A 27132-nucleotide genomic window follows, 5' to 3' on the forward strand; every position below is an offset into this window, starting at 1 on the left:
TCTCTAGCTTAAACTGACAGATTCTGATGGGGATTTTTAAAATGATGTTACTTAGATTGATGCATACAGGCTCTGATGACTTCCTAGTAGGGGGTAAAAGGCAGTAGTGTAAAGTACTTAAGTAAAAATACTTGGAAGTAGTACTTAAGTAGTTTTGGGAGGTATCTGTACTTTACAATTAACATTTTTGACACCTTTAACTTTTACTTCACTATATTCCGAAAGCAAATAATGTACTTTTTAATCCATATATTTTCCTTGACATCCAAATGTATTTGTTACATTTTGAATGCTTAGCAGGACAGGAAAATGGTCCAATTCACACACTTATCAAGAGAATGTCCCTGGTTATCCCTACGTTTGTAAATGATGTCTGAGTGTTGGAGTGTGAAACGATGTATAATTTTACTTTTACTTTTGATACTTAGTATTTGCTTTTGAAGATACTTTTTACTCAAGTAGTATTTTACTGGATTACGTTCACTTTTACTTGAGTCATTTTCTATTAAGATATCTTTACTTTTACTCAAGTAGAACAATTGGGTACTTTTTCCACCACTGGTAAAAGGTAGAAGCAGTCGCAGCACATACATTTGTGGCCTGGAGGTGTGGAACCTGGCAACAGGGTCATCATTCCAAGTTGCTGTGTTTGCCTAGTACTGGCCTTCCATGATCCACTGCGGCACCATGTAGGCTTTTTTTCATGGGAGCTGGTAGCTAGCTGTATTGTATGGGTGTTTTATTTAAGTTCTACAAGTGTTCAGTTGTTATTGTCCTAATTTTTTGTAGTTGAAAAGTCACCTTTACCTTGTAAAGTGTTTTTAAATGTGAATTCAAATGAAAACGTGGATTTTTACATAACAGATTTGTGTTAATTTTTTATTGTGCAGCAAGTTGTCCAAGTCATCCATGGTTCTGTTACTCCGGCAGTTTTGATGCTGATGGGAGAAAAAAACAATATCATTGAAATCACTTATTAGCGCAAGTGTCAATGGCCTTCCGAACCAAGTTTTCATGGTATTGAGTCTAACTCAATGTATTTGTATATTGATTTCTCAAGAAAAGGTCAAATACTTGTAACAAGTGCAATGTCTACCATTCTGTATGAACAAAAGTTTCTTTGTATGTAAGGGACACTTTTGTGACTGACTCGGTTTTATTTGGTGCTAATGACTCTACATTTAGCTGTAGTCAACAGAGCATTGATGGTAATGATCAATTAAATGTATCTTTATTTAACTAGGCAAGTCAGTTAAAAACAAATTCTTATTTTCAATGACAACCCACTGTTCCTAGGCTAACTGCCTGTTCAGGGACAGAACGACAGATTTGTACCTTGTCAGCTCGGGGATTTGAACATTGAAACCTTTTGGTTACTAGTCCAACGCTCTAGCCACTAAGCTACCCTGCCGCCCCATGATGATGTTTCTTGAGAAACTCTTGCTTGGTTGGTAGTGGGACAGGAGGGACAAGTCAGAGTCTTTGGGGATTGTTGGCACTGTGGGAAGAGATTAAACAAATTGTTACTTCAATAGTACCCGGTACAACGCAATGTCTTATTCCCGTAAACACCCCACTGCATATACCAAATAAATGTTGATTTTGATTACATGTTATGGATAGAATGAGTAAATTATAATGAGAACACATGTACCGTTTATTGATTCAACCATCAATGCTCTGTTGACTACAGCTAAATATAGAGACATTAGCACCAAATAAGTCAGTGTCAGTCACAAAAGTGTCCTTAACATACACAGGACGTGTTACATTTACATTTACATTTAAGTCATTTAGCAGACGCTCTTATCCAGAGCGACTTACAAATTGGTGCATTCACCTTATGACATCCAGTGGAACAGTCACTTTACAATAGTGCATCTAAATCTTAAAGGGGGGGTGAGAGGGATTACTTATCCTATCCTAGATATTCCTTAAAGAGGTGGGGTTTCAGGTGTCTCCGGAAGGTGGTGATTGACTCCGCTGTCCTGGCGTCGTGAGGGAGTTTGTTCCACCATTGGGGGCCAGAGCAGCGAACAGTTTTGACTGGAGCTGAGCGGGAGCTGTACTTCCTCAGTGGTAGGGAGGCGAGCAGGCCAGAGGTGGATGAACGCAGTGCCCTTGTTTGGGTGTAGGGCCTGATCAGAGCCTGGAGGTACTGAGGTGCCGTTCCCCTCACAGCTCCGTAGGCAAGCACCATGGTCTTGTAGCGGATGCGAGCTTCAACTGGAAGCCAGTGGAGAGAACGGAGGAGCGGGGTGACGTGAGAGAATTTGGGAAGGTTGAACACCAGACGGGCTGCGGCGTTCTGGATGAGTTGAAGGGGTTTAATGGCACAGGCAGGGAGCCCAGCCAACAGCGAGTTGCAGTAATCCAGACGGGAGATGACAAGTGCCTGGATTAGGACCTGCGCCGCTTCCTGTGTGAGGCAGGGTCGTACTCTGCGGATGTTGTAGAGCATGAACCTACAGGAACGGGCCACCGCCTTGATGTTGGTTGAGAACGACAGGGTGTTGTCCAGGATCACGCCAAGGTTCTTAGCGCTTTGGGAGGAGGACACAATGGAGTTGTCAATCGTGATGGCGAGATCATGGAACGGGCAGTCCTTCCCCGGGAGGAAGAGCAGCTCCGTCTTGCCGAGGTTCAGCTTGAGGTGGTGATCCGTCATCCACACTGATATGTCTGCCAGACATGCAGAGATGCGATTCGCCACCTGGTCATCAGAAGGGGGAAAGGAGAAGATTAATTGTGTGTCGTCTGCATAGCAATGATAGGAGAGACCATGTGAGGTTATGACAGAGCCAAGTGACTTGGTGTATAGCGAGAATAGGAGAGGGCCTAGAACAGAGCCCTGGGGGACACCAGTGGTGAGAGCGCGTGGTGAGGAGACAGATTCTCGCCACGCCACCTGGTAGGAGCGACCTGTCAGGTAGGACGCAATCCAAGCGTGGGCCGCGCCGGAGATGCCCAACTCTGAAAGGGTGGAGAGGAGGATCTGATGGTTCACAGTATCGAAGGCAGCCGATAGATCTAGAAGGATGAGAGCAGAGGAGAGAGAGTTAGCTTTAGCAGTGCGGAGCGCCTCCGTGATACAGAGGAGAGCAGTCTCAGTTGAATGACTAGTCTTGAAACCTGACTGATTTGGATCAAGAAGGTCATTCAGAGAGAGATAGCGGGAGAGCTGGCCAAGGACGGCACGTTCAAGAGTTTTGGAGAGAAAAGAAAGAAGGGATACTGGTCTGTAATTGTTGACATCGGAGGGATCGAGTGTAGGTTTTTTCAGAAGGGGTGCAACTCTCGCTCTCTTGAAGACGGAAGGGACGTAGCCAGCGGTCAGGGATGAGTTGATGAGCGAGGTGAGGTAAGGGAGAAGGTCTCCGGAAATGGTCTGGAGAAGAGAGGAGGGGATAGGGTCAAGCGGGCAGGTTGTTGGGCGGCCGGCCGTCACAAGACAGTGTAACCAGTGTAACGTGTTATACTAACGTTCCATCCTATGACTTGATGAGCCATAGTCCACCAATATGTCATGCAAATTAACCATTGTTTACTTGACTGACCGCTGGAAATTCATTTAATCGTTCTGGTGGGTAGTTCACACTAGGTAGGAATCAATGCTTTATATAGACAGGAAATATGTGATGTAGAGGCAAACATAGCTAGCTATTTTCCGTGATTACGAGCAAAATAATTATTGAATTACTAAGCATAACGGAAAATACATACAGCATTTCTTACCTTAACTGAGGCTGTACAAGTTCTCGAAATCAGACTGCCTCCACCAGTATCTCCCTGAGAAATGCATGTTTGTGTGATTATTTTATAGCTAGATGCATTGTTTGAGGTGGTCCTGGGCCAAAAATGCTGTCAACCTCCTAACATTATCATCTACAAACAAATCAGCACATTAGAGGCTGTTGTCCTACTGTGTACACGGACAGTAGCAACAGCATCAACTTCTGGTAGAGAAGGCAAAGAGCTAGTACGCTCAACTGAAAGTTCAGTTACACTACAATTAGTGTGTGGAAATGTTATACCCCTTAGATATTCATTTAGAATCCACTTATGCTGTAGCCTACTCCTGATCGTCACATTTGGATACACCTACTCATTCCAGAATTTGTCTTTATTTTTACTATTTTCTACATTGTAGAATAATAGTGAAGACATCACAACTATGAAATAACACATATGGAATCAGTTAAGAACAAATTATTATTTACAAGGACAGCCTACTCCTTCCTACCCGTTGGGGAATTGAACCCCGGTTTCCCATGTGCCCTGCCCCCACAACACAGGGAGTCTTTAGCTAAATAGCCCAGTACTGTACTGCCGACCATCACGTTGTACAGCGCCATATTTTCTGTTCCATTCTAACGGAAACCCAGAGAGCTTTTCATTTTTCTTGGAATAGAACACCATAATATTAATCAAATTAATTAACTTCTTGGCACACGGATCCCTTTAGCGGGATCATTTTCATCAACAACCACTGAATTGTGCCAAATTCCCCCCAAATTACTAAAAATGTTTATATTCATGAAATCACAAGTGCAATATAGCAAAACACAGCTTAGTTTGTGTGGGTTTATCGATCACTAGACAAAACATTACATCCCGAAAGTACTAGTCAAAAGTTTGGACACATACTCATTCCAGGATTTTATTTATTTAGACTTTTCTACATTGTAAAATAATAGTGAATTGGTTACAACTATGAAATAACACATATGGAATCAGTTAAGAACACATTCTTATTTAAAAGGACAGCCTACTGCTTCCTCCCCTTCAGGGATTGAACCCCGGTTTCCCGCGTGCCCTCCCCGTCTCTGGTAATGCCAACATGGAAGACTATGGAATGCTTCTCAAAGATGCCCTCTGGTGGTCAAACTAGCACTAACTTGCATTAACAGAAAAAATGGCTGACAATTAAATTACGTGCCACAGAATGCTGCGGCAGTCCGCAAGGTGTGCCGTAGTATGACACCGCTTTTAAAGGAGGAACCACTGTATACATCGACTTGAAATCACTGGCCACTTGAATAATTGGAACAGTAGTCACTTTCACATATTTGGCATTAATCATATGTATATACTGTATCATATGTGTATGTGACAAATAAAATTGGATTTGATCACATCAACAATTTGAATAGCTTTAGCTAGCTAACGTTAGCTAGTTGAAATAAAGGCATTAGGCATCTTGTGGGGTTTATGCAGTGTAACTACATGATGCTATCATTAGATTCCTTACATTAAACACACTAACGTTAGCAGCTAACGTAGCTAGCAGACTAAAAACGCATCACAACGACTACCTAATGTTACCAGTCCATTAGAATGGTGGCCATTTCGGCATCGCTCTTCCACCTTTCAAAGTTAATTCCAATGTTTATCCGGTTTCTGGATTGGTCATGAGCAATCTTTTTTTATTGCTCCCTTTTTCAGTTTTGGGGTCGAGTTGATTCAGAACCGAGACTGATGCTTGTTGGCTTCTTCGGCTTTGTTTATTTCTGGTGGCTGTAACGTTAGGTTGCAAGTGATTTCACTTTCCCTCCAGCTCCGGGGCACCAGGGTCATTCGAGTAGATGAGATTAGAGCAAAGACACACCTTGCCCAGAAGACCAAGCGGCTCAGGGCTCAACCATCTTGTTTCCGTTCAAAGTAAAAATTACTAAGCAAGAAGTGGGGCGGCTTTGGGTCGCCCACAACCTCTAGATTTCTTCTTTAAAGGGACATTCAGCAGTTGAAACAATAACAAAGCGTTTCCCTGCCCCTGTTTCAGTAAAAAGCTGAGGGATGGGGCTGGAGAAATGTAACCACTCTCAAATTCATAGACAGAGCTATGGATGCAAATTATAGTTTTAACCATGTTTTGAGGCTATATAGTGTTTGTTTACATTTACTTGTTTACGAACATTTGAGTTCTGATGGGTTACGACAGTTGAGCTAAGCTCATGAGGTATTAATAAGTTATTTTCTTCAAGAATCAATGGGTACATACCATGAAACCAAAATTCTATGTAGCAACTCCAGATTTCCCCTTCAATGGTTAAAGGTTGCAAAAAAGTGACTACTGGCCAGTTTACATTCACACCAGGGTCCTGGAGAGCTGCATGGGAGAATGCTTTTGTTCCATCCCAGCACTAACACAACTGATTCAGATAATTCAGACTCTCCAGTTCTCTCTACATTGGACACAGGATTTTAAGGAATCAACCAGAACTACAAGTGTGAAAACAATTTGATCCACATGTAGAAAAGACTATGTGAAATAATCCACTGGCTATTCATAGTTAGACTGGCTGACAATTTAGGAGAACGGAGGCCTTTTTCACTAAAAAGCAACATTTTACTTGAATCTATAGGTTCTACCAGATAACTATCCAGAGACTGTCAGTTTCATTGATTTTAAGCATAAACTGCAGCATGGCTACTTGCTGTTCTTTTTATAGCTACTCCAGGAAATAACAGTGCAGTACCACAGTAAACATAGACCTTTACAGCATTTCCTGGAAGAGTGAACACTGCATCATATTCTGTTAATGTTTACACAAGTTATATCAGTTTCAGAGATAATTGATTGAGATTTGACACACAAATATATAAAAACATTTTTTAAGGTGTAAGGTGACAGACACATAAGGTCACAGTAGTATCATTGTGTTCTAAATATCATACACTAACACACACACACATTCTTTTAGATCAGCCGTTGATTCTTCCTTTCTGATGAAGCTGGGAAACTCTGCGGTTGGCCGTGCGTCACGATGCGGCCTCTTTTCCACCCAGTCCACACAGCATCTCTTATTGTGTGTGTGTTTCCATGTAATCCACCGAACATCTTGTCTATCTTCCTCACCCTCCTCCTCTTACACGGTTGCCCAGGGATGTGTTTTTGTACGGGTCCATTTGCGGCATTTCAATGTCCTTTTTTTGTTGTTGCTCTCGCTGTCTCTGTCTCTTTCCGTTGTGACAGTAACATCACCTTGTCAGAGGCAGCAGACCCATCTTCACCACATGGGTCAGCTGACATCCTGACATACTACACTACCTGTTTATGTGTGTGTTTGTAAGGCCTTAACCTTAAATAAAACCTGCCTCCCATCCAGGGCCGGCTCCAGGCATAAGCAGTAGTTAATACAATTGCAACTTAGTCAGGGTCCCAATTTACTGTTGAGAGTTAGAATAAAAGGATATGCAAGGTGTAGTTCGAAATCTGGTTCTTCATCAGCAATTTTTCGGTTGTTATGTCAGTCCCTGATGGTCACTCAATGAGCAATGTGAGCTAACAAATTTTAGATTGCTGGCTAGACTAACCAATCTAAACTTGTAGAAAATCATGGCCGAATACCAACCGCATGCCCAGGGGCCCTGACCTCCAGGGGACCCGCATTGATTTTGTTAGTCACTATCACTCAGCTATATTAACATGGCACAAGTCATGGCAAAATGTGTAGAATTGCAGGAAATTAGAATTAAACTGCAAAGATTTCTCTACCCTTAATGGCAAAATGGGTAGAATTTCAGGGCAACCAAATCTCGCTTATGTCCCCCAAAAGGCTCGGGCCAGTCCTGCTCCCATACCAGGCACTAACCAAGCCTGCACCTGCTTAGCTTAACTTCAGTAGAAAGCCGGGCTTCTATCTTACCCTCAGTCCAGACTAAGCCACTGTTTCCCCCCTGATCTAACCAGTCTTTCAGAGGTACAGTATGCATTTACTGTGTTAAGAGTTGAATCATCATGATTGCATTTCAGTGTTCTCATGATGGCAAACACTCCAAATAATGAATGCCTGGACTCCAACCAGGTTGATCATTAAACAAAGGACCTCTGAGCTGAGCCGGTCTAAGGTGTGTCTGAGCCTGTTTTCCAAGATCTCTGATAATAGTGTGCTGACACAGCAAGAGCTAAACTGGTCAGTTACATGGTTTTGGCCCTCATCTACTGTCCCCAGCAATCACACATGGGCAACCACCCACTGACTTGTGTGTGCGCATGCATGCGTGTGTGGTGGTGGTGGTGTGTGCGTGAATGCATGCGTGTGAAGGTCAGTAAAAACCTTAATATATATATACGGTCTCTGGTAAATACCCCTCCAAACCACAAAGCAGTAGCTCCCATTAGGGGCTGTACAGCAATTGTAGGTGTGATATGTTTAACCAGGATGGGACGTGGTGACAGATGAATCACTCTCACACCATCCGGTACCATGATGCGTTCTCTCTCTTCTCCCATCTCTTTTAAAAATGTTTCCCAATCAGTGATGCTGATTTAACAGTCAGTGATTTAAGCATCAAACAGCTTGAGAGATCTGCTTCCAGTTAGCAGGTTGATATAGGTCAGAGAGACAGAGGTTGGTACTGCATGTCTGGACATGCTCTATCAAACAACTATTCTACTAAAATCCCCCAGGTGGTAAAAACATTGCACATTTTTCCAGATGACCGTTTACTTCTGAGGTCTGATATGCAGGGTAGAACAAAATGCATCGACTGTCCACATTCAAGGTACAACACATTCAGAACAGTTGGACACAACAAATCTTCAGGTCTCAGGCAAGGTTACTCATCATCCCACTAGCATCCAGTAGTTCACTGAACCACCAAGTGTAACAACCACCTTGAGCATAAAAGTATAGAGTGGAGCGAACTTTGGGATGTAGGGTAGAGTTGAGTGTTAGTGCGGGAGGAGATCAGAGAAAACCCCCACCCCCACAGTAATAAAACAGACATGGAGACATTTGAGACAAGTTTATCCCTGTGACAGTCTATCTGGAAGAGCCCACCTACTGTAACCCCATACATCCCCCCATCTGATATCGGTGTGTGACATGTTTTTGCTGTCGCTGACTCATAGTGAACCTGAGAAAGTGCATTAAACAAAAGAGCGAGATGCGGAGAGAAAGAACATGAAACCAAGCATCTCTGTAACACACCATTCCATGGAAAATAAAGTGTGTCTGCGCATGCGGGTGTTATTTTGGCATGCAAACAGCTGAGAACTGGTATAAGTGGAAATGATGGGTGGATGCAGGTCTGTGCTGGAGCCGATTCACATACAATCACACATGGGGAGACACCCGAGGACTGTATGTGCATGTTCCTCCCACTCTGATACTGGGAGACCAGGCCTGACTCTGGGTATGAGTGGGCTGCGATCACACATCAACGGTGTGTGTTTGCCATCTTCCCCCCAGAGATGGAGAGAAGGTCCATTCTCCAGTAGTGTTGTCCAGGGGACTCCCCTCTGTATGAATGTCTGTATCTGACAGCTGCATTTCAGCTCTAACACGTAAAGTGAGGTTTTTACAGTTAGCTCAACAAGGAGAGACTTACTGGTAAAAGACCCCCTTTGTGACATTAATAACCAGAACATGGACTGGTTGCCATAATTAAAGGGTTAATAACACCTCTCAGACACAAACGATATTCAGGCCAGCCAGTCACAGGAGGAAATTCCAGAGATCAGTCTGATTAGAAACTATAGGTCATGATGCTACCACCACCAGTCATCCCACACAGCCTTTCATACTGTTTTCTATCCTCTAGCCATACATCTGTGATTGTAAATGCATCTCTCGCTTTGAATCGGTTACCACCAGGCTATGCCACAGATGACCTCAAGACTGTTTGTGCAAGATAGTAAAGAGAGAAAGTGGTGGCATCGGTTGTCCTGTCTGGTATGTCTGTATCTAGAGGTTTCTACTGTGGTGATCTGGCTCCCTCTAAAGGGAGGAACAGTAAAACTATAAGTTGTTGCAAATAGAAAGAGTAACAGTTGACAGTTTGAGCATCTTTAGACCCTCTATATAGGAGCATCTATACAAAGCATGTACAGATAGATGTAAGCTCTTAATTTGACCAGTAAAAATCTGCATTTCCTGCAATGTAGGAAGATCATCAAGGACAACAACCACCCGAGCCACTGCCTGTTCACCCCGCTATCATCCAGAAGGAGAGGTCAGTACAGGTGCATCAAAGCTGGGACCGAGAGACTGAAAAACAGCTTCTATCTCAAGGCCATCAGACTGTTAAACAGCCACCACTAACATTGAGTGGCTGCTGCCAACACACTGACTCAACTCCAGCCACTTTAATAATGGGAATTGATGGGAATTGATGTAAAATATATCACTAGCCACTTTAAACAATGCTACCTAATATGTTTACATACCCTACATCATTCATCTCATATGTATACATATATACTGTACTCTATATCATCTACTGCATCTTTAATACATGTATCACTAGCCACTTTAACTATGCCACTTTGTTTACATACTCATCTCATATGTATATACTGCACTCAATACCATCTACTGTATCTTGCCTATGCCGCTCTGTACCATCACTCATTCATATATCTTTATGTATATATTCTTTATCCCCTTATACACACAAGTGTAAGACAGTAGTTTTGGAATTGTTAGTTAGATTACTTGTTGGTTATTACTGCATTGTCGGAACTAGAAGCACAAGCTTTTCGCTACACTCGCATTAACATCTGCTATTTGATTTGAGATTCTCAGGAACAAGTGCGAAACATTGAATATCCTACATCTGTATAAACCACCTTTTCAAGAAAAGCCAATTGAATAGGAGCCATTACTTGTTTTTATACAAAACACTGAAATACCAAATATGACAAAAATTAATTTAATGTTGAAAACATTATACATTCCTATAAAGCCCCAAATTTCCCATCTTCTCCCTCCCTGTCCTAGATTCTCTCGAAAACGTCAGTAGCATACTCAACTAGAGTATGGCACCCCCTACCCCAGGTATAGACAACTAGATACAGCTGCCGGATGATTTTTGTTGGAGCAGATGGTCGGGGGGCTGAACATAATAATGAACACTGCAAATTGACCACAACTAAGCTCAAAGAGATTGTATTTGAAAATAATTTCATATCTTGATTAGATTGACACGATAACATCTCTTATGATTTGTCAGAATATTTGGGAACAGATTTAGCTAAATTACACTTTTTTTTTGCAGGATTCTTGAGATTTTACAGTCTTTTTTTGACCAAAAACTGATTGCGGGACGTTTTTTGGGTGCAGACTCCTGCCCTACACTCATGCTCACACATTCAGGCACACACATTCAGGCACACACATTCAGACACACACATTCAGACACACACATTCAGACACACACATTCAGACACACATTCAGACACGACACTAAATTAGGTTAATTTAACATTACAATTCTCATAATTATACTCTCTCAGTAATGCTATTCAACAGTTCGTTATGTACACACTGGTAATGTCTCAAAGGCTACCCTATTCCCAAAATAGTGCACTAGTCTTGACCAAAGCCCTCGAGTGTGTAGCCAACCTTTGAAACCTCATTGGCCAGTTTCTTAGACCCAGATCAAGTCAAATCCTGGAGTAAAAAAAGCATGCTTAATGAACAATCTCTTTTGAAAGTGCTTTTAATTCAGAAATAGGAATAAGGTCTGAGAAACTGGGGCCAAAACTAGTACAATATATATTGAATAGAGCAGCATGAGACATCCATAGTCAGTTGGCAGATTCTGAAATTGCACACAATTCCCTCCCTATACAGTGCACTACTTTAGTCTAGAGCCTTATGCACTATATAGGAAATATGGTGTCATTTCAGACACAGACACGTCTGTTTGTTAGTCACATTCAGACTGACCACAAAATTCCCCTTGGTCATTTAACCAGTCTCCCTCTCCACTGTCAGTCCAGTGGATTTGGCTGGGAGTGTTGTGTTCACATGGAGTGGGTTTTATGGCTGTGTGAGCGACCCCTGCTATCCTGAGTGCCGCTGGGTTGAGTCCTATGGCTTTGGTTCCCTCGTTATTACTGGATGAGAGGGAGGGTTTGGCACGAGGTGTGTGTGTGTGCAGAAGGCAGAGGAGAGACATTGGGGATACAGTTCCTCAGATATAGATCCCATTAGGTTCTAGTGTGGAGGGAAACAGTTTGTAGAGGAAACCACTTCCTGCTGCTGGAGTCATTTCCTGTCCCATTCTAGGGGGCCATGATACTTGGAGCGTGGGAGGTGGTTTATCCTCCAGCTCCTCCTACCATGGCTCAACCCTCTCTCTCGATCCCTGGGTGAGAGCTTCTCCTTTCCCTCGTCTCTCATCTATCCCTCTCTCTTGTCCTCCACAAGGGATGGGACAGGTCTCTCCTCTCTTCCATCCCTCTCGCCTGTCCTCCTTTAGGAGTGTGGCAGGTTCAAGCGGTCCTCTATCAGTGTGTTGTCAGGGCCCTGTGACTCCACACACTGTCGGATGGTTGCTATGACACCAGACAGACGTCTGTCCAGGGCGGCCAGGTGAGGCTCGGCCAGGACGGGGTTGATGGGGTCAAAGGTCAGGGCCTGCCTCATGGCTGAACTCAGAGCCCCTGCCCTCAGCAGGTTCAACCTATTCCACGTAGACATACGCACCCTGACAGATGGAGAGAGGTGCAAGAATGTAGAGAAGAAAAACAGCTCATAAACACACTGCAGAAAGGAGAAATGGTTCATGATTACTGACAAATGTTGGTATTTTCTGTGTGTGTGTAAACTCACATGCAACACTGATACAGAGAGGCCAAAATGCTTCTTTCATCCAGAGCTGCATTCCCAAAACTACAAAACAAGAAAAAAACACAGTAAGATTGGTTAGATACTACAGATGTGCATCTCTACCTTTCAAGACGATTCGATAAGTATCTAGATACATGGGCTCCGGTACAGGAACGATACATTTTTGTTTGAAATGATTCGGTAAGATTTGGTTTGATTAGAGGAACGAATCAATGCGGTTCAGTTCAATGCGATTCAATGCATTTGTTGCATAAAAACATTCATTTCCCATTCTAAATTCAAATCTGTTGCTGATCAACCTTATGAGCTGGGCCTCTCTGGGCTAGACTTCTGTGTGTGTGTAAATGATATATATGTCTGTTATATATATAGGCCCCTGAGTTGAGCCATAAGGGAAACTGGGCATCTACACCACCCCACTTTCAGTTAGGGGAGGACAAAGTTAGCTTTTTATCCACCCACCCATTAAAAAAAAAATAATCTGAAATCACCATCAACCACTAACTCATTTGTCATTTTTGCAGATGAAATGTGTTAAAGATAAGTATTTATAAATACTTAGCTTAACAATTAGCTACGACATAGCCAATAAATATATAGCACAACTTTGGATTTCATCCCAGTCTCAAATCTAATGGCAGCATGTTCGGAAATTGACACAGTGAGCTTCTCTTCTTCTCCCGCGTTGACCATGCAGTGCGGGACAAAAAGTGATTGCTGTATTCGTTATTAAATTATCAACCTAACCAGTGCTTAATTAGGACATCGGGAGGTGCAGGAACAAAAACTGGGCGCAAGAGGGGGGGGGGTGACTGAGGTACCGGAACACATTAAAAGAAGCATTGCATGCATATCATCACATTTACGTAGTGGCAGAGTAGTAGAGCTTACAGAAGTTGCACACACAAGGGAAAATGTTAGTAGCCTACAGACCATGTACAATGTGGCCTTATACAAACCTATTTCATGCAATTCTCTGTCATTTTACATGACTGGAGACGTTACTAGAATCTTTAATACCACACAAATGATTGAAATGATACTGAAACTGAGATCGATAAAAACGACCTTGTCTTGAATCCCATCAATATCCTTGGCCGAGGTGTGTGGAGACATATAGGAAGCTACAATATGAGGAGGAAATTGTCCTAAAAATGCGTTCCAGTTTCACCGATTCCCCAAATGATGCACAGCTCACTCGCCGGTGATGACAAAAGCCTATCTGTTTTACTTTGTAAAACAATATTTGGAAGTTGATGAGCTATTATGGTAGCCTACAACATAAATGATAGTCTTCTCTTTTCAGCAGGAGCCATTTGCTTTCCAACCTGTTAAAAAAAAATATATATTTACATTTTACCTTTATTTAACTAGGCAAGTCAGTTAAGAACAAATTCTTATTTTCAATGACGGCCTAGGAACAGTGGGTTAACTGCCTGTTCAGGGGCAGAACGACAGATTTGTGATTTCCATGATTGTATTTTAAATATTGGGAAAGGTTTGTTGTCTGCATGCTGTTCACTGACAGATTTGCAGCACGTTCCCAACTGTAGGCTAGGTTGGTAGGCTATGCCTTGTTGTTGGGCATTTTCATGGTGTAGTAGGCTATTCTGAATCATTTAATTTCTTTATGAACAGATGTAACCAATGTGAAATGGCTAGCTAGTTAGCGGGGTGCGCGCGAATAGCGTTTCAATCGGTGACGTCACTCGCTCTGAGACCTTGGAGTAGTTGTACCCCTTGCTCTGCAAGGGCTGCTGCTTTTGTGGTGCGATGGGTAACGATGCTTCGAGGGTGGCTGTTGTCGATGTGTGCAGAGGGTCCCTGGTTCGAGCCCAGGTAGGGGCGAGGAGAGGGAAGGATGCTATACTGTTACCATAAGTAACCGTCAGTATCTGGTGTGGCCAACAGCTGCATTAAGTACTGCAGTGCATCTCCTCCTCATGGACTGCACCAGATTTGCCAGTTCTTGCTGTGAGATGTTACCCCACTCTTCCACCAAGGCACCTGCAAGTTCTCGGACATTTCTGGGGGGAATGGCCCTAGCCCTCAGATCCAACAGGTTCCAGACATGCTCTATAGGATTGAGATCCGGGATCTTCGCTGGCCATGGCAGAACACTGACATTCCTGTCTTGCAGGAACTCACGCACAGAACGAGCAGTATGGTTGGTGGCATTGTCATGCTGGAGGGTCGTGTCAGGATGAGCCTGCGGGAAGGGAACCACATGAGGGAGGAGGACGACTGCCCTGTAACGCACAGCGCTGAGATTGCCTGCAATGACAACAAGCTCAGTCCGAAGATGCTGTGACACAGCACCCCAGACCATGACGGACCCTCCACCTCCAAATCGATCCAGAGTTCAGGCCTCGGTGGAACGCTCATTCCATCGACGATAAACGCAAATCCGACCATCACATCGTCAGTGAAGAGCACTATTTGCCAGTCCTGTCTGGTCCAGCGACGGTGGATGTGTGCCCATAGGTGACGTTGTTGATGGTGATGTCTTGTGAGGACCTGCCTTACAACAGGCCTACAAGCCCGCAGTCCAGCCTCTCTCAGCCTACTGCAGATAGTCTGGGCACTGATGGAGGGATTGTGCATTCCAGGTGTAACTCGGGCAGTTGTTGCCATCCTGTACCTGTCCCGCAGGTGTTATGTTGGGATGTACTGATCCTGTGCAGGTGTTGTTACACGTGGTCTGTCACTGCGAGGACGATCAGCTGTTCGTCCTGTCTCCCTGTAGCGCTGTCTTAGGCATCTCACAGTACGGACATAGTAATTTATTGCCCTGGCCACATCTGCAGTCCTCATGCCTCCTTGCAGCATGTCTAAGACACATTCACGCAGATGAGCAGGGACCCTGGGCATCTTTCTTTTGGTGTTTTTCAGTCAGTAGAAAGGCCTCATTAGTGTCCATAACTGTCACCTTAATTGCCTACCATCTGTAAGCTGTTAGTGTCTTAACGACCGTTCCATAGGTGCATGTTAAAAAATAAATTATGGTTCATTGAACAAGCATGGTAAACAGTGTTTAAACCATTTACAATGAAGTCGGGTGAAATTATTTAGATTGTTACGAATTCATTGAAAGACGGGGTCCTGAAAAAGGGACGCTTCTTTTTCCGCTGAGTTTAGGCCATGTGCGTTGCAGGCCATGTGGACGCTGCGTTGCAGGCCATGTGGACGCTGCGTTGCAGGCCATGTGGACGCTGCGTTGCAGGCCATGTGGACGCTGCGTTGCAGGCCATGTGGACGCTGCGTTGCAGGCCATGTGGACGCTGCGTTGCAGGCCTATGCCTCAAGTAAATCTGACTATTCTGTTAAAACAACTTGAGCCCATGCGCACATTGTAATCAAAATGTAATTCTTAATTGCCGAACTTCAAACTGTTTTAAACTTTCGTGAGGCGCAGCCGGGAACTAGTTATGTACGATGGCGAGTGGTGGAGTCGATAAACCAGAATTTGAGGATCATCCATCATTTAAATCTCCAGTATAGGAACATGTTTGGCTTCCCAAAAGATTACAATGGCGATGGACAGTTAAAAGGAAAACGGTAACAGTATGTCACCACGCCACAAGTGTGCAATGCTGTCAAGGCAAAGGGTGGCTACTTTGAAGAATCTCAAAATATATTTAGATTTGTTTGACACTTTTTTCATTACTACATGATTCCATATGTGTTATTTTATAGTTTTGATGTCTTCCATATTATTATACAATGTAGAATATAGTGAAAAAATATATAAACCCCTGAGTAGGTGTGTCCAAACTTTTGACTGACTGTATATAGATGATTTATAAGCCAGGCACATTCGACAGTTAGGCTATTGATTATAGACTTAAGTTTGTTTGCTCTATCCAATTAGGCTAAGCCCAATTCACACAGGACTAGAGAACATGGGTTATGTAATTATGACCCCAGAACGTCTTATTCTAGAGGATGATTTGGATGGGATTCAATTTTCCAAACCCCCCCTGTAAATCTTTGTTTTTTCCCTTTAAATTGACAGAAGTTTGGTGGTTATTTTCTTGGCGTGAAGATATTTCAAGTCCAGGCGATAACAGGGCGACACTGATAACTCGAGCTTGGTTCCCTAAAACCAAACCTCTTTGGTATAGTGTCGCCATAATATTTGAATAGAGTGTTATGAGAATCATTCGTATATTTTAGAGATCCGCAGTAAGACGTCCTAATTGCCCCCCAGTCTTCAGATGTGAGCTAAACAGTGCCCTTTGCACTTGAGATGTGTTTTTTAAGGCTATGGATGTGAAAGTTAACTTATCATTTCCAAACATTTAGGTCAGTTGTATGCTGCTTTGCGATCTATTAACAGGAAGGGTTACATTAAATAGGCTCAACATTTTTACAGGTGCATATGGCAATATTCTATTCATACACACAAAACAAATGAACAAAAGCTTTCACTTTGAAAGTTGATACAAGCCCTTCATATATATTCTATACGTTTAATTTATCAAATCAGTTGTTTTCTTGCTCAAACCGTAAGCAACACCTGTCAAACTGACATTTCTCTCAAAACACAAGGATGTCGATTTACAGGGACTAGTATTATCAGAGGACCTTGGCGTTCGCCAAAAAACAGTAGGTTATTCTGACTGGAATTGTTACTCTCCAGCCATATATAAATAACTGACAGATTCAGACAGGACTAAAATGACAGATGTGGTGTTTTGTGCACATAATTACATTACCCGATCTCCCCCAGTACAACTAACCCCGTCTGAATAGGGCTTAAAGCGAGGACTGTTTCCTCGTCTCTGCTGCTGCTGCCTCCGCCTCTGCCTTAGCTATTATGCAGATAGCAACATAGGGAAAGGCACAAATTCTACAGCTCACTAAAGATAGTTTTGGAACCGCGGACAGCGACCATACCCAAAGCGGGAGAAAGTGCATTGGTTATAAAATAATACTAGATTTATTAGTGTTGCACCATTATTTTTTTTTACATGATATAACCATATAAAATGTCAGTATCAGATGTCTTAGTGATGGACTGTGCCATCCCTGTAGCCTCCACAATGGATTAGTCCACTGTGACAGGCATGAATCCGACAGGTGTCTTGGGAACCATAAAAAAAAAAAATCGACCAGTCAACAAAGGGGTCAGCCCTACGCTCTTTATAAGCAAACCAAAGCAGGAAATTTTCAACCAATGAATCCTCTGTTTCACTTAACAGTGACAGCCCATCACATTACCCCACTATGGGAGATGTACCATGCTAAAGACATGCCCCCTTTATGAGAGTCACAAATGCGCATCTGGCACTGAAGGAGGTAGTGTCATGGTGCGTTCGTAACCAAGTGAGAATTTACCATGACTGGGAAAAATCCACTTGAACAGCTCTCAAACTGGTAATTACTTGTGGGAAACTTGTCCATCACCAACTTCTCCCATATGGTTACCTCTGTCACCTACTTAGGAAATTACCTCTATAACAGCATTTTCAGCAATTAAATTTAACAAAACATTATTTATAAAAAGCAAACTATTAAATGTGTTTTTTGAACTCTGTTTCCAAGCATAATCACTGCACTTTTAGTTTATGGTTGACACAGCTTGTTGAACATTAGCCAATCAACGGTTATCAACGAGTTCAAATCACATGAATGCATACAGCTGGTATTACGACTTCACAACGGGTTAATTTCCCACCAACATGCAGCATCAGAGTGGAAACTTGAGGTCAATCAAAGCAATCCGGTCACAAGAGACAATGCAGGGAACATTGTGAATGTTGAACATTGTTCATTTTCGCTGTACCGAACCGTAACCACAATACGTACCAAACCATGGGTTTGGTGAACCGTTACATCGCTAGAAAAGAGGAGTGATGTGTGGGATGTAGAGATGGAGACAGAGAAAGGTGAAGGAGAGGTCATCTTAGTCATGTCTAGAGTACCTAAATGTGTTTCTACCGTTCATGTGCTAACATTAGCTACAATAAGTAGAGTGTGTATGTGTACCACCTCTTTGCGTTATCCAGCAGAATGAGCATGCTGGCTCCTCCATCGTCTTGGAAACTCTCATAATGATGTCGGTCTGCGTTGCCGATGAGGTAATCAAAGATGGACGTGTCGATGACGTCCAGCAGTCTGGGACCAGCGTCGTATGGAGGCATCTTCTTTACCGCATCACAGTAGCTCTCATCATACTCCCACCTACACACACACACAAAATGAATACTCAAGCACACACAGTTAACATATACACAGACAAATTGTTAATACACACACCTGGCCAGTTTACCCTCCCTGTAAGTGCGTCCCCAGGGGTGTCTATGTTTCTGGAGCGGCCAGACATCTGGCAGCCAGAGAGTTAACGATCCCTCCATGTTCTCTCCCTCCGCACATGCAGGCTCACTCTCTCTACAGTAGTAACACTTCCCATAGAAACAACTATTATTACCTAGAGAGAGAGAGAGAGAGAGGTTAACCATTTCCATTTAGAGAGAGAGAGAGAGAGGTTAACCATTTCCATTGAGAGAGAGAGGTTAACCATTTCCATTGAGAGAGAGAGAGGTTAACCATTTCCATTGAGAGAGAGAGAGAGAGGTTAACCATTTCCATTGAGAGAGAGAGAGAGGTTAACCATTTCCATTGAGAGAGAGAGAGAGGTTAACCATTTCCATTGAGAGAGCGAGAGAGGTTAACCATTTCCATTGAGAGAGAGAGAGAGGTTAACCATTTCCATTGAGAGAGAGAGGTTAACCATTTCCATTTAGAGAGAGAGAGAGAGAGAGAGGTTAACCATTTCCATTTAGAGAGAGAGAGAGAGAGAGATTAACCATTTCCATTTAGAGAGAGAGAGGTTAACCATTTCCATTTAGAGAGAGAGAGCGAGAGCGAGAGCGAGAGAGAGATTAACCACTTCCATTGAGAGAGAGAGGTTAACCATTTCCATTGAGAGAGAGGTTAACCATTTCCATTGAGAGAGAGAGAGAGAGAGAGAGGTTAACCATTTCCATTGAGAGAGAGGTTAACCATTTCCATTGAGAGAGAGAGAGAGAGGTTAAGCATTTCCATTGAGAGAGAGATTAACCATTTCCATTGAGAGAGAGAGGTTAACCATTTCCATTTAGAGAGAGAGGTTAACCATTTCCATTTAGAGAGAGAGAGAGAGGTTAACCATTTCCATTTAGAGAGAGAGAGAGAGAGAGAGAGGTTAACCATTTCCATTTAGAGAGAGAGAGAGAGAGAGAGAGAGAGAGAGAGAGAGAGGTTAACCATTTCCATTTAGAGAGAGAGAGAGAGAGAGGTTAACCATTTCCATTGAGAGAGAGGGAGAGAGGTTAACCATTTCCATTTAGAGAGAGAGAGAGAGAGGTTAACCATTTCCATTTAGAGAGAGAGAGAGAGGTTAACCATTTCCATTTAGAGAGAGAGAGAGAGAGGTTAACCATTTCCATTGAGAGAGAGGGAGAGAGAGAGGTTAACCATTTCCATTGAGAGAGAGGGAGAGAGGTTAACCATTTCCATTTAGAGAGAGAGAGAGGTTAACCACTTCCATTGAGAGAGAGAGGTTAACCATTTCCATTGAGAGAGAGAGAGAGAGGTTAACCATTTCCATTGAGAGAGAGAGAGAGAGGTTAACCATTTCCATTGAGAGAGAGAGAGGTTAACCATTTCCATTGAGAGAGAGAGGTTAACCATTTCCATTGAGAGAGAGGTTAACCATTTCCATTGAGAGAGAGGTTAACCATTTCCATTGAGAGAGAGAGAGAGAGGTTAACCATTTCCATTGAGAGAGAGAGAGGTTAACCATTTCCATTGAGAGAGAGGTTAACCATTTCCATTGAGAGAGAGAGGTTAACCATTTCCATTTAGAGAGAGATTAACCATTTCCATTTAGAGAGAGGGGTTAACCATTTCCATTTAGAGAGAGAGAGAGAGGGGTTAACCATTTCCATTTAGAGAGAGAGAGAGAGGGGTTAACCATTTCCATTTAGAGAGAGGGGTTAACCATTTCCATTTAGAGAGAGAGAGAGAGGTTAACCATTTCCATTGAGAGAGAGAGAGGTTAACCATTTCCATTGAGAGAGAGAGGTTAACCATTTCCATTGAGAGAGAGAGAGGTTAACCATTTCCATTGAGAGAGAGAGAGGTTAACCATTTCCATTGAGAGAGAGAGGTTAACCATTTCCATTGAGAGAGAGAGGTTAACCATTTCCATTTAGAGAGAGATTAACCATTTCCATTTAGAGAGAGGGGTTAACCATTTCCATTTAGAGAGAGAGAGAGAGGGGTTAACCATTTCCATTTAGAGAGAGAGAGAGAGGGGTTAACCATTTCCATTTAGAGAGAGAGAGAGAGAGAGAGAGAGAGAGATTAACCACTTCCATTGAGAGAGAGAGGTTAACCATTTCCATTGAGAGAGGGGTTAACCATTTCCATTGAGAGAGAGGTTAACCATTTCCATTGAGAGAGAGAGAGAGAGAGAGAGGTTAACCATTTCCATTGAGAGAGAGGTTAAGCATTTCCATTGAGAGAGAGAGAGAGGTTAAGCATTTCCATTGAGAGAGAGATTAACCATTTCCATTGAGAGAGAGAGGTTAACCATTTCCATTTAGAGAGAGAGAGAGAGAGAGAGAGAGAGAGAGAGGTTAACCATTTCCATTTAGAGAGAGGGGTTAACCATTTCCATTTAGAGAGAGGGGTTAACCATTTCCATTTAGAGAGAGAGAGAGAGAGAGGTTAACCATTTCCATTTAGAGAGAGAGAGAGAGGTTAACCATTTCCATTTAGAGAGAGAGAGAGAGAGAGAGGTTAACCATTTCCATTTAGAGAGAGAGAGAGAGAGAGAGAGAGGTTAACCATTTCCATTTAGAGAGAGAGAGAGAGAGGTTAACCATTTCCATTGAGAGAGAGAGAGAGAGAGAGAGAGAGAGAGGTTAACCATTTCCATTTAGAGAGAGAGAGCGAGAGAGAGAGAGAGAGAGAGATTAACCACTTCCATTGAGAGAGAGAGGTTAACCATTTCCATTGAGAGAGAGAGAGAGAGAGAGAGGTTAACCATTTCCATTGAGAGAGAGAGAGAGAGAGAGAGAGAGAGAGAGGTTAACCATTTCCATTGAGAGAGAGAGAGAGAGAGAGAGAGAGGTTAACCATTTCCATTGAGAGAGAGAGAGAGAGAGAGGTTAACCATTTCCATTGAGAGAGAGAGAGAGAGAGAGAGGTTAACCATTTCCATTGAGAGAGAGAGAGAGAGAGGTTAACCATTTCCATTGAGAGAGAGAGAGAGAGAGAGAGGTTAACCATTTCCATTGAGAGAGAGAGAGAGAGAGGTTAACCATTTCCATTGAGAGAGAGAGAGAGAGAGGTTAACCATTTCCATTGAGAGAGAGAGAGAGAGAGAGAGAGAGAGAGAGAGAGGTTAACCATTTCCATTGAGAGAGAGAGAGAGAGAGAGAGAGAGAGAGAGGTTAACCATTTCCATTGAGAGAGAGAGAGAGAGAGGTTAACCATTTCCATTGAGAGAGAGAGAGAGAGAGAGAGCGAGAGAGAGCGAGAGAGAGCGAGAGAGAGCGAGAGCGAGCGAGAGCGAGCGAGAGAGAGCGAGAGAGAGCGAGAGAGAGCGAGAGAGAGCGAGAGAGTGCGAGAGAGTGCGAGAGAGTGCGAGAGAGTGCGAGAGAGTGCGAGAGAGTGCGAGAGAGTGCGAGAGAGAGTGAGAGAGAGAGAGAGAGAGTGAGAGAGAGAGAGAGAGAGAGAGAGAGATTAACCATTTCCATTTAGAGAGAGAGAGAGAGAGAGGTTAACCATTTCCATTTAGAGAGAGAGAGAGAGAGGTTAACCATTTCCATTTAGAGAGAGAGAGAGAGAAAGAGAGAGAGAGAGAGGTTAACCATTTCCATTTAGAGAGAGAGAGAGGTTAACCATTTCCATTTAGAGAGAGAGAGAGGTTAACCATTTCCATTTAGAGAGAGAGAGGTTAACCATTTCCATTTAGAGAGAGAGAGGTTAACCATTTCCATTTAGAGAGAGAGAGGTTAACCATTTCCATTTAGAGAGAGAGAGGTTAACCATTTCCATTTAGAGAGAGAGGTTAACCATTTCCATTTAGAGAGAGGTTAACCATTTCCATTTAGAGAGAGAGGTTAACCATTTCCATTTAGAGAGAGAGAGAGGTTAACCATTTCCATTTAGAGAGAGAGAGAGGTTAACCATTTCCATTTAGAGAGAGAGAGGTTAACCATTTCCATTTAGAGAGAGAGAGGTTAACCATTTCCATTTAGAGAGAGAGATCCAGCCCACTGCTGCTTGAACCCAGACACAAACATATTATCTTATCAACGTTTAAGGAGTGGCATACCTAGACGCAAACACATAATCTTATCAACGTTTAAGGAGTGGCATGCCTAGACGCAAACATAATATCTTATCAACGTTTAAGGAGTGGCATACCTAGACGCAAACATAATATCTTATCAACGTTTAAGGAGTGGCATACCTAGACGCAAACATAATATCTTATCAACGTTTAAGGAGTGGCATACCTAGACGCAGACATATTATGGGTGGGACCGAACAGAGCCCTGTTGTGTGTGTGTGCGCTAGCATCTCACCCTGCATTAGAAAGGTACTGAGTAGCTGGTCCGTGGCGACAGGTTTGATCTCAGTCCTCAGGTTGACAAACCTCCCTACCACTAGGGGTGCTCTCCTGAAGCCTAGGATCCTACAGCAGACACAGGACAGACACTCAGATACAACTAACACCAGTATCCAGATTCCCAATCCCGAATGTAAAATGTATATATTTATGCATAAGACCGATACGCGTGTGCCCGTACCTGTCCAGGTGAAAAGCTGCCACCTCTGCATTGTGTCTGTCATAACCTGCATATGGCTCTCCTTCTACCATATAGTCTCTAATATACCTAGAAAAAGAGGGAGGGAGTGATGGAGAGAGTTATCCTCTTACATAAACCAGAGTAAAAGCACAGTGCCTAGTCTTACATAAAACCAGACAACAGACAGACAGAAGTCAGAGCGAAACAAGGACACTCAGTTCCTGAGGATTGAGCTAACCGATCGCTGCAGCTGTACATAGTCTATTGGTAAATAGCCCACCCATTTTCACCCATTCACCATTTTCACCTACCTCATCCCCATACTGTTTTATTTATTTACTTTTCTGCTCTTTTGCACACCAATATCTCTACCTGTACATAACCATCTGATCTTTTATCACTCCAGTGTTAATCTGCAAAATTGTAATTATTCGCCTACCTCCTCATGCCTTTTGCACACATTGTATATAGACTCCCCCCTTTTTTTCTCTACTGTGTTATTGACTTGTTAATTGTTTACTCCAAGTGTAACTCTGTGTTGTCTGTTCACAATGCTATGCTTTATCTTGGCCAGGTCGCAGTTGTAAAAGAGAACTTGTTCTCAACTAGCCTACCTGGTTAAATAAAGGTGAAATAAAATAAAAAATAAAAAAACTTCAGGAGCACAGAACCAAAGAATGGAGTGTGCATGTGTGTTTTCTCGCTCTCACCTCTTGGGTTTAAAGACCACTTTCTGCCCCCCGTCCAGTACTAGTAGAGCTTTGAGCTGGGTGCCCTTGTAGCCCACGTCTGCTCGCTCCACCCTGGCAGTGCCCAGCGCGGTGAGGATGGCTGCCAGCTCGGGGGTCTCCTCAGGGTACACCTCCCTTGGGCCCACCCACTGGCCTGCCACCTCCCATGCAGACTGGAGAGTGTGTGTTAAACTGGCACCGCGGGAGAGAGACAGGCCTGCCTCCATCTGATAACACACATGGATAGAAACGTTCATTCATAGCCTACACGCATGCACCAGCTACAATAAATACACACGGACACAAAAACACAACCCTACCTTGCGGAAGGCTCTGAGGTCTCGTCGGCTGGCTGCGGACCCCTCTCCTCCGTCCAGCAGAAAAAGTTTGGCAAGCCCCAACAGGAGTAGCACAGCAACCAGTACAACCACACGCTGCTTCAACTTCATCTCCTCTGCAACCTCAGACACCACCACTGACCTGTGAGTCCCCCTCTTCCCCACCTCACCCCTAGAGCATGGCACCTGCCCCCCCCTCTAGTCGCTTCCCCCCTCCCAGCTCCAACACACACCCTTCTGAAGGGCAGGTGTGGATCTCTGTCTCACCACAAGACCCACAGCTAGACCAGGCCCCTACTGTACCAGCAACCAGCCTGTTGGAGGTCAGAGAGGATTAGTGATGAAAAACAGTTAGATATAAAAACTTAAACTTGTTGACAGACAAACAGAAAAAGCAGGAGCCAAGATGCTGGACAGGCTGGTACATGATTGACAGGAGCATGATGAAAAACTAATGTATAATTACTGGGCTCAATTCGTAACATATTACAACTCTAACTATGTCATCAGAGCTGAGAGAGACACCCATAAGGAGCCAAACTTGACTGATTCCTGGATCCACACCCAGGGTTTTAAACAATCACTTTACTGACAACATAACACCCTGCCTAACCCACTGGCTGTTCTCCCATCAGTTACAGGATCAGTTACAGGATCCATCTAGCCTATCACTCCTTGTCTTTCAAAACAACATTTTATGTTTTGATATCGGATAACACCTTGCTTTGGGCTGTCAGACAGTGACCCTCGTCTGTCTGGCTCCACAGCTCCAGGCAAACTGGAATATTAACCTGTCCTCTCCCCCAACAGAGGAGAGTTAAGTTGGGGAAAAATAATCAGGACAGGACATGAAGGCTCCAAAGCAGGGCTCCTCTCATACAGACCCACGTCAGTTGAGATGGATGTATTGATCGGTTGGTAATGGCCAGGACAAAGATATTGATCAGATTGTTCATAGATGGGAGTTGTTGTGCTATTTGGGGCAGATAAGCAAACTGCCTGCAACATATCAAATGAGCCTGCATAACAATGGAGATACCATAATCAGTAATATGATGATGTAACTGTATCTAACTATCTAGGCTCTCCATAACTCAACAACGACAGATAGCCCTATCTAATGTGAGCAACTTGTCCTTGCCAGAGTTATGTATTCATTCTAAATGTATGGCTCTTGTCCTTGTGTAACAGTATAACTTTACGTTACCAGGGCGCGAACCAGGGACCCTCTGCACCTATCGACAAGTCACCCTCGAAGCATCGTTACCCATCGCTCCACAAAAACCGCGGCCCTTGCAGAGCAAAGGGAACTACTACTTCAAGGTCTCAGAGCAAGTGACGTCACCGATTGAAACGCTATTTAGCGCACACCGCTAACTAAGCTAGCCGTTTCACATCCGTTACACTTGCCTATGTCAAAGTGCCACTGTCAATGTCACAGAATCATCATAGCCAACAACAACTTTCCAGTCAGCTGGAGGATACAATTTCCACCCTCATCAAAAACAAGCAATTATGTTTCCACTCAAATTAAAGGGATGTCATTTGAAAGGTTATTTAGGGAGCCCAAAATAGACATGAAACGGACTTGAGAATTTTTTTTTTTAAATACACACTATACCAGAAAGTGTATGTACTAGGTAGTTAACTAAGGACAACCCGTGAATTAGCCGGCTAAGTTAAACGTATAAGCAACCCGTGTCTAGCAGTGCCGGTGGCCACGCAGGCAGGAATGACTCTAGTTGCATTCCACACAATCGGTAATTCATGGGACCAACTACATACACGTCCCACTACTGCGGAAACTCTACGCTAACAGTAGTTGGCTAGCTAGTTGTTTGAAAATCGCAAAGGCCCACACGGTTAGTTTGGCATTTAGCAAACGCTTTGTTGATTTTAGAATAAATCTGCACGGTACCGGTACCGTATAGTCCGTTTTGCTTTCGTCCAGCAATGCAGTACTGGTTAGCTAACCGGCTAATTGGGTGGTTAGCTAGCCGGCGAGTCGGGTGGTTAGCTAGCCGGCGAGTCGGGTGGTTAGCTAGCCGGGTGGTTAGCTAACCGGCGAGTCGGGTGGTTAACTAGCCGGCGAGTCGGGTGGTTAGCTAGCCGGGTGGTTAGCTAACCGGCTAATTGGGTGGTTAGCGAGTCGGGTGGTTAGCTAGCCGGCGAGTCGGGTGGTTAGCTAGCCAACTAGCAAAGAAACGGTTAGTTATCTAAGTTCGTTAGTTAGCTGCTACTTAGAAGTACAACCTGTCTAGTTAGTAGCTAACGTACGGATAGCTGACGAATTGCATCGATATTTTCCATATCAAAACTTACTAACTAGCTAACAGACATTATCAAACATTCTATGAATGTGATTAAAAGCCTACTGATTACTTTACTGTTAGCTTACCAACACCGTTGATTGCAAAGAAATAACTAACGTTACCTCACAACAGCTATCGTATTAGCAAGTCTGATCAAATGGCTTACCTTTGCGATTACGGCTACTAGGTGTTAAACGAGATCAATGCAACGATCAATGTGTTTTCGATGTTTTGTGTGAAATTGTGTATTATTCATCGTCAAAAAAAATCCGCGTTTCGTCAGCAACACTTAAACAGTTGTTCCGGGTCACGGAATTTTTCCAAATAAAAGTCTCCCACTTAATAGTGGAAAAGTG

The 27132-nt window shown here is 43.4% G+C and overlaps 1 protein-coding gene across 3 annotated transcripts; it reads right to left on the reverse strand.

Annotated features, from left to right (window-relative positions):
- Positions 1-10643: 10643 nt before the first annotated feature.
- LOC123996881 (glycosaminoglycan xylosylkinase) lies at positions 10644-27100 on the reverse strand. Of its 3 annotated transcripts, none has more exons than XM_046300684.1 (9): positions 26943-27100; positions 24447-24778; positions 24106-24353; positions 23396-23482; positions 23171-23280; positions 18846-19017; positions 18579-18770; positions 12567-12626; positions 10644-12441 (listed from the first exon to the last, which is right to left on the reverse strand). In XM_046300684.1, exons 2-9 carry the CDS (start codon positions 24573-24575, stop codon positions 12210-12212), a joined length of 1230 nt encoding a protein of 409 aa, XP_046156640.1. In that variant the 5' UTR covers positions 24576-24778; positions 26943-27100; the 3' UTR covers positions 10644-12209. The 3 variants fall into 3 exon arrangements, with proteins under 3 accessions (XP_046156640.1, XP_046156642.1, XP_046156641.1); XM_046300686.1 differs by having other exon boundaries at positions 24447-24580; positions 26943-27091; XM_046300685.1 differs by lacking the exon at positions 26943-27100 and having other exon boundaries at positions 24447-26919.
- Between the last annotated feature and the right edge of the window lie 32 nt (positions 27101-27132).

The sequence above is a fragment of the Oncorhynchus gorbuscha genome, linkage group LG15 (genome assembly GCF_021184085.1).
Source record: "Oncorhynchus gorbuscha isolate QuinsamMale2020 ecotype Even-year linkage group LG15, OgorEven_v1.0, whole genome shotgun sequence".
NCBI lineage: Eukaryota > Metazoa > Chordata > Actinopteri > Salmoniformes > Salmonidae > Oncorhynchus > Oncorhynchus gorbuscha.

Bases quoted from the DNA above. Each gene is read 5' to 3' on its own strand.
- LOC123996881 (XM_046300684.1), bottom strand. From the start codon at position 24,575: ATGAAGTTGAAGCAGCGTGTGGTTGTACTGGTTGCTGTGCTACTCCTG. The intron at 23,483-24,105 runs GTGAGAGCGAGA...CTCTTTTTCTAG, and splicing joins GTGGTCTTTAAACCCAAGAG to GTATATTAGAGACTATATGG. The intron at 19,018-23,170 runs GTGAGATGCTAG...CTCTCTCTCTAG, and splicing joins CAGTACCTTTCTAATGCAGG to GTAATAATAGTTGTTTCTAT.